The sequence below is a fragment of the Misgurnus anguillicaudatus genome, chromosome 22 (genome assembly GCF_027580225.2).
Source record: "Misgurnus anguillicaudatus chromosome 22, ASM2758022v2, whole genome shotgun sequence".
NCBI classification, from domain to species: Eukaryota; Metazoa; Chordata; class Actinopteri; order Cypriniformes; family Cobitidae; genus Misgurnus; species Misgurnus anguillicaudatus.
The window spans coordinates 6,124,717-6,137,061 of NC_073358.2; the positions used below are offsets into that span (position 1 = coordinate 6,124,717).

General features: G+C 33.9%; 1 protein-coding gene across 7 annotated transcripts in view; it reads right to left on the reverse strand.

Annotated features, from left to right (window-relative positions):
- Positions 1-3,652: 3,652 nt before the first annotated feature.
- The window catches only part of gtf2ird1 (GTF2I repeat domain containing 1), a 43,210-nt gene continuing 34,517 nt past the window's right edge, over positions 3,653-12,345 (reverse strand). For 6 of the 7 annotated variants that reach the window (XM_055200529.2, XM_055200531.2, XM_055200534.2 and 3 more), the window contains 10 exons: positions 12,082-12,143; positions 11,900-11,965; positions 11,039-11,306; positions 7,586-7,614; positions 7,171-7,218; positions 6,953-7,030; positions 6,669-6,861; positions 6,448-6,485; positions 6,250-6,365; positions 3,653-4,661 (listed from right to left, as the gene is read on the reverse strand). In XM_055200529.2, coding sequence (XP_055056504.2) covers positions 4,593-4,661; positions 6,250-6,365; positions 6,448-6,485; positions 6,669-6,861; positions 6,953-7,030; positions 7,171-7,218; positions 7,586-7,614; positions 11,039-11,306; positions 11,900-11,965; positions 12,082-12,143 — 967 coding nt within the window. In that variant the 3' untranslated portion in view covers positions 3,653-4,592. The remainder of the gene's footprint in view (positions 4,662-6,249; positions 6,366-6,447; positions 6,486-6,668; positions 6,862-6,952; positions 7,031-7,170; positions 7,219-7,585; positions 7,615-11,038; positions 11,307-11,899; positions 11,966-12,081; positions 12,144-12,345) is intronic. The other variant, XM_055200533.2, reaches the window with a different exon arrangement.

Genomic DNA, 12,345 nt, shown 5'->3' on the forward strand with positions numbered 1-12,345 from the left:
GATTTCAAACCATGTCAGTATGCAGAAGATTTGTGTTGGTCATTAGGAATGCATTGTAATAACTATTTTACCATGGGCACACTGGGTTATGTCAGTAAAGTAAACATAGGCTTACTGAATATAGGATCATTTTAGTGAATTAACTAAAGGCTATCAATAATTAGTTTATTAAATTAATTCAAAATATACACACCCTATTATTATACACTTTATATGCTTAAATACAACATCAGTAATGCAGGGAACTTGAATTTTATAAATGGGTCGGCCGAGGCTCCTTTAGGGGGTCCATATCCCATGAAAGAAAACTGTGATTATTAAAAAAGCATACATGAATCTACGATTACTTCACATTACCACATTAGATAAATATTATTCTTGCCCTGCATGCATTTTACTAACTGTGTAAGATGTAAACATAATGCAAGCCTTCATTTTAAACTTCTCACATCTGATTTACTGTCTGTTAATTAAGCAAAAGGCTTATTGTTAACTGCAGTAACTTTAGTAAAAGTTGTTCAGAAAATTACAATTCCATGATAAACCTTAAACTTACTTTTAATAGCAGAGCTCAACGGCTCAACACTACAGGAAGAAGTTACAAGTAAGTTATTTATTGGGCTTTAAGACCGAATGCAATAAAATGTTTAAGCCAAAAGATGAACGTGCGCCCATTTAAACTCCGTGCACGCGCATTACCGGTGGATGAAGGGTTGTACCGCGCACGTGATGCATCGCGTTTTCCGTTTTCAAGTTCAACAGTGAATTAAAGAGTGGCATTGAATTTTGTTAATAAACACGCTGAATAACGGGAAGTAAATTACTGGAGGGAGTTAAAGCAGCGCATTAAATTTGGACATTCATGTGGCTCAGCTGCAGTAATGTTTCTTGTCTTGTCACCTTGACAATCACTGTTTCATATTTCTCGTCATTAAACGGCTGTATAATAGTCAGCGTTTGATTACTTACATCTTTCTTGCGCTTCCACTAAAGGCGCATCTGACCCCTGTGTTGCACCTTTGTCTGCCTGGTTTGATTGGTCATCTCGGAATAATTTTGACTTTATCTTACTTAATGGGGTGCAGCTCAGACCTGTTGGCATGTGACATCACACCACCGCGAGATCCATTCAAAAGCATACTGAGTCATTTACTATCGAATCGGTCTCGCGGTGCTAAGACGTCACATGCCGATCGGTCTGCGCAGTGCAGCCAGAAGTCAAACGAGCACTGAGCATTGAGTCAAATAAAACGAGCCGTCAGAAAATGACCAAAATCCGGACCTCGTGGACCTCAATGGTGAGTACGGTCATGCGTCCAGCTTCAATAATGTGTCAGGAACACAGAATATTTGTCAGAAGCATTGATAAAAACAATGATGACAATAAGATTCACGCGAAAAAACGACTTAAATTCTGGACCTTTTGGCAGTGAGGGGAGGTTCGTTCGAACCACCCGAACCCCCCCTGCCTACGGGCTTGACTCATGTATGCATAAAATATAAACCAAACCGCACTTATAATCTGCTTTTCGTATTCACTTTTAGTTTGTTCACATATAACATTAAATAACAAAATTAATTAAATTTACTAATTTTAATTAATTGTAGAGAATTAATCGTAAAAGCAACTCTTTAAAGTGCCAAGAGTGTTTTTGTCTCTTTCTGACAATTATTTAAAAACTATTTATTACGTTTATTTATTTATTATTTATATATTAAATATACAAAAATTATATAATATTAAAAGTTCTTTATTTATTAATTTATTATGAGAATTATGAACAGTGTACCATTGGTGTGCCCACATTGTTTTCTTTCATTCTTAAAATTACTGTAAATTCGTACTAAATCCACTCTTGTATGCATAAAATATAAACCCACATTATAATCGGCTTTTCTTATTCACTTTTAGTTTGTTCACATATAACATTAAATACCAAAATTAGTAAAATGTACTAATTTTAATTAATTGTAGACAATTAATGGTAAAAGCAACTCTTTAAAGTGCCAAGAGTGTTTTTTATCCCTTTCTGACAATTATTTAAAAACTATTTATTACGTTTATTTATTTATTATTTATATATTAAATATACAAAAATTATATAATATTAAAAGTTCTTTATTTATTAAATTTTTTATTTATTATGAGAATTATGAGAAGTGTAACATTGGTCCGCCCACATTGTTTTCTTTAATTCTTAAAATTACTGTAAATTCGTACTAAATCCACTCTTGTATGCATGAAATATAAACCCACATTATAATCTCCTTTTCTTATTCACTTTTAGTTTGTTCACATATAACATTAAATAACAAAATTAGTAAAATGTACTAATTTTAATTAATTGTAGACAGTTAATGGTAAAAGCAACTCTTTAAAGTGCCAAGAGTGTTTTTTATCTCTTTCTGACAATTATTTAAAAACTATTTATTACATTTATTTATTTATTATTTATATATTAAATATACAAAATTGTATAATATTAAAAGTTTTTTTATAAAATTTATTTATTATGAGAATTATGAGAAGTGTAACATTGGTGCGCCCACATTGTTTTCTTTAATTCTTAAAATTACTGTAAATTCGTACTAAATCCACTCTTGTATGCATAAAATATAAACCCACATTATAATCTCCTTTTCTTAATCACTTTTAGTTTTTTCACATATAACATTAAATAACAAAATTAGTCAAATGTACTAATTTTAATTAATTGTAGACAATTAATGGTAAAAGCAACTCTTTAAAGTGCCAAGAGTGTTTTTTTTTTGTCTCTTTCTGACAATTATTTAAAAACTATTTATTACATTTATTTATTTATTATTTATATATTAAATATACAAAATTGTACAATATTAAAAGTTCTTTTTTTAATTAAATTATTAATTTATTATGAGAATTATGAGAAGTGTAACATTGGTGAGCCCACGTTGTTTTCTTTAATTGTAAATTTGTATTAAATCCACTCATGTAGGCATAAAACATAAACCAAACCGCACATATAATCTGCTTTTCTTATTCGTCTTTACTTTGTTTACATATAACAGTAACAAAATAATGGTAAAAGCAACTCTTTAAAGTGCCAACAGTGTTTTTAATCTCTTTCTGACAGTTATTTAAAAACTATGTTTATTTATTTATTATTTATATATTAAATAATATAATGTAAATATACACAAAATTATATAATATTAAAAGTTATTTATTTATTAAATTATTTATTAACTTATTAGGAGAATTATGAGAAGTGTAACAGCAATGAAAAAAGTTAAATACAATTATATTTATTGCAATTATACCTCTTCATTATTGCTACTGGAAATAAAGCATAATAAAACGAATTAAAATACTGGCTTAAGCACATTTCAAGCATTTACCCAATAATTCCCCTGCTAATGTCCAATTCTATTTAGGCTTTAGCCCAGCAGATGGTGCTAATGATAATCTGAGGTTTCTGGAACATTCATGTATTATTCTAACTGCAGTAGTGCCTCATAAAGAGCTTATATATAAAACTGTATTTCCAATTAATACTATTAAATAAGCAATGCCTAATACACAATACACAGAAAGGCACTGCAACATTATATCAAGATGTCTCTCATTGGATAAATCCAACCAAGCACAATCACACGAATAAATCAATAAACGCAAGGCAGCACATTTTATTTGAAAGGCCTAAATGGCATTAAGGTACAGCATATAAATACTGGCGATTCCAGAGACAGTCATTACAGAGTAACATTATAGCATTCTTTCTTAGACGAACAATACATTCATGATGGTTTCTCCTCACCTCACCTTGCCGTTATGTTTAATGAACATAAGATTAACTTACAAAGCTAAAATAATACAAAAAAGTCTCTCAATTGAATTTAAGTTAGTGCTATCGTGTTAGGACACTCCAACTCGAGATACTGAAACCTAAAGCGAAGGTTTCTCTCGGAATACATACAGTAGCTAGTTGTTTTAAGCGTCGTTAGTCTTGTCATTCAGTATTTTACGCCGTATACTGAATACGTGGTAGTTTACATTCCCTGCATATACAAGTTTTTATTTCAATAAATAAATAAATAACAATACAAACATTTGCAAGGCGTGAGATTCGGTTAACTACACGAGTCGTACTATATGCAGCACGAGCTCTTGGCACCAAACAAGGCTGTGTATCCCAAGAATGATTAGTCATATTTGGGACAAGACAAATCCCGTTCTTTATGAGATGGTTGTTTAACCATGATTGTGTCCGGGACCTCCTATAACAAGTCCTGGAGGAAATGCAATATACTTTATCTTGTATGCGATAATAATAACGGCCACTCCTTTTACAAGAAACACTCCTCTTTGAGAAATAAAGCACTGGCAGAGTATCTGATTTAATGCTGAGATTTTTCTCCATCTTTAGCACTTCGTTCAGAAACGACTGCATTCTACAGTTCACACTACAGATCTGTCGGCACGCACGCGTCTTAACTTGCGGGTCGCTGCTGGATCGCAACACTGGAGAAAGCTGAATTTAGCATTCAGTATTGTCAAGTTTAAAAAAGGTCCTTTAATGTCGCAGGTCCTCCATATGGCATCAGACACTTCTTTAGTATTTGACTTTGCTGGGAACTTGAACATTCACTCCGCTGTAGTCCACCATGTACATAGGCCACTGCTAAAAAAACGAGAATAAGAGATTGTGAGCAAGTGTAACATCTCTACACTCATGAAATATCACGCTTTTATGTCAACAGTCCTAGTCTTACTGTGTGCAATCGGTTCAAGTTACTATAGTAAAAGTTCTTCGTAATCTTTTACCAAAATGGTAATCATTTGTTTTGATCAAAATCCTTTTTTAGGAACATCTTGAGACAAAAAGTTGAATTACAAATAAAGAATTCAGATGCAAAACCCGTCTAACATGTTTTATTGTAAATGAGCATTTTTATCAAGCTGTTATTTTTAAGTTCAGTCGGATTCACTTTAACTCTTTCCCCAACATTGATGAGTTATCTCGTCCATAAAGAGAAAACATTTGCATAAAAAAGCAAATTTTATGTTAATCTGCAATACCGCGATTATCCACTAGATTATCCACTTACCCAATTTATTAAAAAAACTGAAGCAAAAACGTTATTTACTAATTTTAAACTCTGTGTATGTTTTGATAATTGTTTTCTAGTAAAATTCCTCACAAAAATGCAATTATTTCAGCTGAAAAAATATATATATTTTTAAAGAAAAATACTAATATTTAAGAGTTTATAAGCAGATAATTTTTTTTAGATAAGATAAAAATCTTTCCCCCCCATTTTGTTTGTTTGTGTGAAAGCAGAGGGTCTGTTTTTATATTTGATATATTTGTATGTTTATATATTTTAAGAAGAACATTTTCCTGGAAGGCATTTTGTGAAACTTTTGTGAAATTCACAAAAAATGCTGGTGGGCAACTTTTCAAAAAATGGCTGGCGGGGAATGAGTTAATGACAATGAAAAGATTATTAGTCAGTAATTGAAATGTATTATTTTCACAAATGCCACTTTAGTGGTATTTTTTACTGGTATTTAACAAATTTGACTGTCTTTCGCTGCAAAACCCACTAAGTGCATGCAAAAAATCCACTTCTTTGGACCAGACAAATCACTGAAGACGCAACTTTAGAAACATGGCAAATGATGAAAGTCAGAATTCAAAATCTAAAAATAAAGAAACTGAACTACACATTAGGGGGCGCTGTGATGCATGTGGCTGCAGCCTTCGTGTTGTATTCAGGTCCAAGTACTCACAAGGGACCAAAGTTTGAATGTTACTTACGGTCGTCTTCTCTGTGCTTTAAACAATTTGCTGAAAAAGGGACGTGACTAACAGAGTTTACCAACAAATACCATAAAAATTTTATTTGATAAACATATAATACGTGCCGATAGCATTTGGTTAATATCAATATCTACGGAGGTGGCATTTAGCGGCTTTTGCGTCTGTTGCAACTCTTCAAAATAAATTTTAGGGGTGGTTTCCCGGGATTAGCATAAACCAGGACTAGGCCTTAGTTTAATTAGGAAATATAACTAGTTTTAACAAACATGCCTTCCTAAAAACATTACTTGTGTGCATTTTGAGGCAAACAAAGGGCACTGATGTATTTTAAGATAATGCCAGTGTAAGTTGTTTTCAGTTTGGACAGCTCTTACATTTATTTTAGTCTAGGACTAGTCTAATCCCTGTCCAGGAAACCGCCCCTTAAAATATTAAGTTTGCATACCATAACAGGAATCTGATTGGTTGATAGTGCCGAGTCTGTTCCGGTAGGCACTGACGCTCGACTGCTATCAAGTACTCGTTTACGTTTGCGTCGATTGGTGGACGCTTCTGTAGCTTCTGGAAGAGGAACAAAACATTTATGTAAGAACAAATGACTTATTTTTAGGTAAACACAAACAAAAAGTTTAATGATTCTTACCTGTGTTACAAGACTGGGTACACAATTCTGTAAATGGTCTAAACAAAAACAACATCAATGAGATCAGAAATGTCAAAAAAGTCTGTGTGTGTGTGTGTGTGTGTGTGTTCTGTGGAAATCGAACCTACGACCTTTATGCTGCTACTGTATTGCTCTACCATTTGAGCGATAATAACGCAGTGTCTAACGTGCAATAAAAACGTTATAGATCAAAAACTTACTGTAATGGGGTTTTGATATTGAAGGATATTTCATCTTGGGCTTGCAAAATTTTTTCCAACCGAATTATGTCGTAAGTATTCGGATTCCTGAAGGGAATATCATCCGGAAGTCCAGACACTTCCACTGAGCCGGGATTGGCACGGATTAATTTATACGGAACGAGGACTGAGCGGTCCAGACCCAAAGCTTCACCTGAACACAAGACATTTAGAAATCGAGCATCAGAAACTATAAATAAAGTGTACATAGAAGAATTTGGAGGAAATTAGTAGAACTGTCTTACCGTATTTCTTATTGAAGAGCTCTTTAACTTGTTCCCTTAATATGACTTTCTCTCCCATTCGATTGGCCTCATCTTCTTCTGTTGTGCAACGATACAAACAGATTTTAGACATAAATAACCCTTTTGTGCTATACACTGATCAAACACAAAGACTAAACCTGACAGACAGGGACTGGCAGGTTTGGACGAAATCCAAGAAAATATCGAATGATTCTTACCATTTATTGGTGTGTAACCTTTCTTTAATATGGTTATTCTTCTAGGTGCTGTCAAACAGAAACATTTTGGTATAAATGTGAACGTAGTTTAAGAAAGCAATTCAGTGAGTATTTAAAGAAACAGTTCACCCAAATATGAAATACAAAAAATATTTCTTCATATTGCATTTGTTATATTGCATAAGACGACTTGCCGGCAGACATGCAAGAACCAATGAAATTTGACATTATTTACATCTGTATGTTTACATTAATATGCTAAATAAGCTTAAAATTACTTTTTTTCTTTTACAAGGTATTGTTTTGTTTCATCTGGGATGGCATGAAAGTAAATAAAGTGTAAAAAATATTTTATTTAACTAAATCAAAATACAGAAAAGGAAAAAGGCTGCAAATGTAAAATATACATGCGCACCTGGCTTTGGAATGAGTCCTTGGAAAGGCCTGAAAAGACAGAAAAACCTTTTAATAATCTTAAACTCCACAAATACAGTATACTATAGTTAACTCTTTCCCCGCTATTGACGAGTTAAGTCGTCAATTCAGAGAAAACGCTTTCCTAGCAATGACGGCAATCCGTATTTCTGCTATTATCCCCTCTTAACTGGAAGTATTCCCTTAGGTCAGGGGTCTCAAACTCAAGACAGATAAGACAGATATTTCATCACAGAGCTATTTAAACGCTCAAAAAAGTACAATATTTCTGTAAATGTCATGTTTAATTTCTATTATTAATGTATAATAATACTTGAAAATATATAAGCCGTGGTTTTATCTTTTTAATACCATTTTTTTTTATAAAAGTATCCTAAGTAAATCTTTTCTTAACCTTATCTTAACTAAGACCTATTATATCCTTGCACTAAACTAACAAATGTAATTTCGGTATAGATTTATAGATTTATATAGTAAGTGTTTCTGTTTTGATTATTTTGGATTGTTTTCAGTCATAGTATTGACTTTATAGCAAAAACAAAGAAAAACTCCAAGGCACTCTCTAAAAAAGTAAAAAGCCTTTATTAATACGGCTTGGTCATAATAAACCTTTAAAAACTCTGACGTGTTTGGGCAAACAAGCCTTCGTCTAGTATTGACTTTATTATGTTCTTTGTTATTTCAGTTTTAATAAATTTTCTATTATATGTGGGAAAATATTAATAAGTTAAAGTGATCCCATAACTTTTGAATGGGTAGTCCATGTTATATAAGCTAGTTGGACTGAAAAAAAAAATAATACTGCTCTATGTGTAATTGAATAGTAAGCTACATAATAATATATTATACTTCATTATATATATGTGTGTGTGTGTGTGTGTGTGTGTGTGTAATATATATATTATATATATATATATATATGTGTGTGTGTGTGTGTGTGTGTGTGTGTGTGTGTGTGTGTGTGTGTGTGTGTGTGTGTGTGTGTGTGTGTGTGTGTGTGTGTGTGTGTGTGTGTGTGTGTGTGTGTGTGTGTGTGTGTGTGTGTGTGTGTGTGTGTGTGTGTGTGTGTGTGTGTGTGTGTGTGTGTGTGTGTGTGTGTGTGTGTGTGTGTGTGTGTGTGTGTGTGTGTGTGTGTGTATATATATATCAGTATACATACTTTTATCTTCTGTACATTTCTCCTCATCTTTTCTCTTTTCTTAACCTGGGCACTTTGATGGCTCTTTTTCTTATCTGTAGTTTAAAATGTGTTGCATTACATCTACCACTCTGCCTCCCTCCCTATGTGGTGTCTCCATTAGATGCTGTGACTTGTGGTGAACAACTAACCCCACCGTAGCTCGATCTTCTCTGAGTAACAGCTGAGTATCCACCCGGAAGTAACAAATCTTTTCTGGACTACAAAGTCCGAACCAGATTAACTGATCACATGACAACGGTGTGATTGACGCGAGGTTCAGTTGAGGAATTAAAATCCGATCATGCATTCCGTTATCGACATCGCGGAGCACGCGGTTCATGGTAATGCTTTGACTCGTTTTAACGCGTTGTTAGACGCGACATGTGAACGAACACTTGACTGTTTAAATCAAACGAATATAAAACAAAAGTGAATAAAAACTTTTCTGCGGGCCAGATTATGTTATATTTTTGAAAGGTGACACGGACCGCAGAGAGTGGGAGGGCGGGCCGCAAATGGCCCGCGGGCCGGGAGTTTGAGACCACTGCCTTAAGGCAACCAGTTCAAACTTGATGTATGTTTTGATCATCGCTATGAATCTGATCTCTATCAAACCTCCTTCACAAAAACGCAATTATCTCAATTTTTTTATTTTTGAAAAAAACTATACATATTTGAAAGGTGAAAAAAGAGAGGAAATGAAGGTAGAATTAAACTTTTTTTTAAGCAGAGGGTCTGTTCTTTCATTTGATATAGTGTAGGTTTTTATATTTAAAGGAATAGTCCATTTTCTTAAAAGAAAAATCCAGATAATTTACTCACCACCATGTCATCCAAAATGTCTTTCCTTGTTCAGTCGAGAAGATTTTCCTCTCTTTTTTTTTTTTTTTTGAGGAAAACATTGCAGGATTTTTCTCATTCCAATGGACTCTAACGGACACCAACACTCAATACCCAACTCAACACTTAACAGGTTTTTTCAACAGAATTTCAAAGAACCATAAACAATCCCAAACCAAAAAATATGCACTTTTAAACCACAACTTCTCGTCTAGGTCCGATCCAGCGCAACCTAACATAAATGCGTAGTGACGTAGGGAGGTCACGTGTTACATATATAAAACGCACATTTGTGGACCATTATAAACAATAAACTGACACAAAGACATTAATTCTTATCATTCCACATACAACAACTTCTGAACGATCCTCTTTCTCCACACTTGTAAACACTGGGGCGTAGTTTCGCATACGTCATCCGTGACCTCTTGACGTGATGAAGTATTGCGTGGGGTCACGCTGGCGCATCACAACCGGACCTAGACGAGAAGTTGTGGTTTAAAAGTGCATTTTTTTTCTTGTCAAAAATGACTATCGTTTTGCTTGATAAGACCCTTTTGCCTCGTTTGGGATTGTTTATAGTCCTTTGAAACTCCGTTGAAAAAACCTGTTAAGTGTTGAGTTAAGTATTAAGTGTTGGGCTCTATTAAAGTCCATTAAAATGAGAAAAATCCTGCAATGCTTTAAAAAAAAACATAATTTCTTCTCGACTGAACAAAGAAAGACATACATTTTCTGGATGACATGGTGGCGAGCAAACCATCTGGATCTCTTGTTCAAGAAAATGGACTATTGCTCTAAAGAAAAACATTTTCTGTAAGGCATTAAACTTTTGTGAAAATCATAAAAGATGCTGGCGCTGGCTGGTAATTTTTTTTTACGCTGGCGGGGAAAGAGTTAAAGGAGTCAAAAACCAAGGAATCAAATTTTCCTTGAGCTTTAAGAGGTTTTGATATCAATAATACATGCAAGTTTCATAGCTTAAAGCGCTCTCTTTATCAATAACAAAAGCATTTATTTAATCATTCTTCAGGAAAAAACATGATGTAAAATGGACATCGGAATATGAATGTATGACATAACAGTGTAGGTTTATTTCTATCCAAAAAAAAACGGTGGAAAAGGCCATAAATTACTCAAAAAGCAATATTTTAAGTACATCTCAGGGAACTTAATAAAATTTTTAAAAAGCACAGTTCATGACCCCCTTAATATTTATATTTTTTTAATATTTATAGTGTTTATATTATGTAAATATTAATATTGTTAAATAAGAATATTAATAGTGTTTTTGTGCCCTATTTGTGGAAGGTTTTATATTTATATATCTTTTTTATATATTTATATATCTTCTTTTTTCTCAAATCAAAGTTAGAGGCTCAAAAACTCCAGAAACTTGGTGCAGGTCTTCACCTTGTAATGGTGAAAGAAATCTTGTCTGCCACGGCTAATATCCTCTCGAGATTCTGTGAGCCGAAGGTGCAGGGCTTTCTGAAGGGGATGCCAGGGGGCAGGCCCTCAATAATCACTGAGCCGGGGTTACTCTTGATCCTCTTGTAAGGCACTTGCACAGGATACTTAATGCCCAGTGCCTCGCCGTACTTCCTGTTGAACAGGTCTTGGACTTGCTCTCGCAGTGTGTTCGCCAAGTCGATACGGGAGAGCTTGGCCTCTAAACTGTCTGTGGGAAGAGCAATCATACGCATGCCAAAGGTTTAGTGATAGAAGGAAATCCACCCACATTTGTGGGGTTAATTGGGGTTGATGATTTACTCTGCTCAGCTTATTTCAAACCTCCTTCTGAGAAGCAGGAATGTGTAAATGGTGACTGGGACCATCAGTCACAAATATGATGCATAACATCTACTTTTGAAATGATGACATAATTGTAATTTTTTTATGAACTGTCCCTTTAAAGCGTAACTAAACCCCTGTTGAGAGCCTGACTCCACCCACTGGCAATATTTTAAAAATGCAAGAAAAGCGGGCAGATCCTAACGAAGATAGAGGGGACGAACTAAAGTGTGGTGAGATCGTAACAAGGCCGTGGTGAGCTTGAACCTGCTTACGTCACAAGACATTTTTGGACCCAACATCCAATAGGAAAATTCAACTGCAGTAGGCACCGTTCAACCTGAAGAGGGCAGCACTAATAACGCCCCATTCTTACAGATCATTAACAAAAAAGGTTGGTTTAGGGGTTAGTTACTCTTTAAGTTAAAATACTGTCACATGTATTGTATATAACACTGTACTACTTTTTAAGGGTGTTACCGGAGAATCCAGGTCTCTTGGAGGCGGGTCCAGGGTCATCAGGTTGGTCTTTGGATTCAGTGTCTGCTGAACATTTAATCAGTATGAGCATTGTATACTGTATAGACATAGATATTTTGGTTATTGTAATTAATGTCTTTGGTTTTGATCATTTGGGAGAATAAAGTGTTACATCAGTTCACCTGAATCAGAGGTTGATTTAGAGAGACCCTCGTGTTTAACCTGTTCTGTCAACAATTCTGGCCTGAAGAAGAAAGCAAAAGCAAGTTAAAAACAGTCATATATATATAGGGCTGTCAAAAGATTAATCGCATACAAAATACATTTTGTTTGCATAATTTATGTACAAATAAATACACACACTTTAATGTTTGTATTTAAGAAACATTTACATGTATATTTATATATATTTTGATATATTTTTTATTATAAATATAAATACAAAA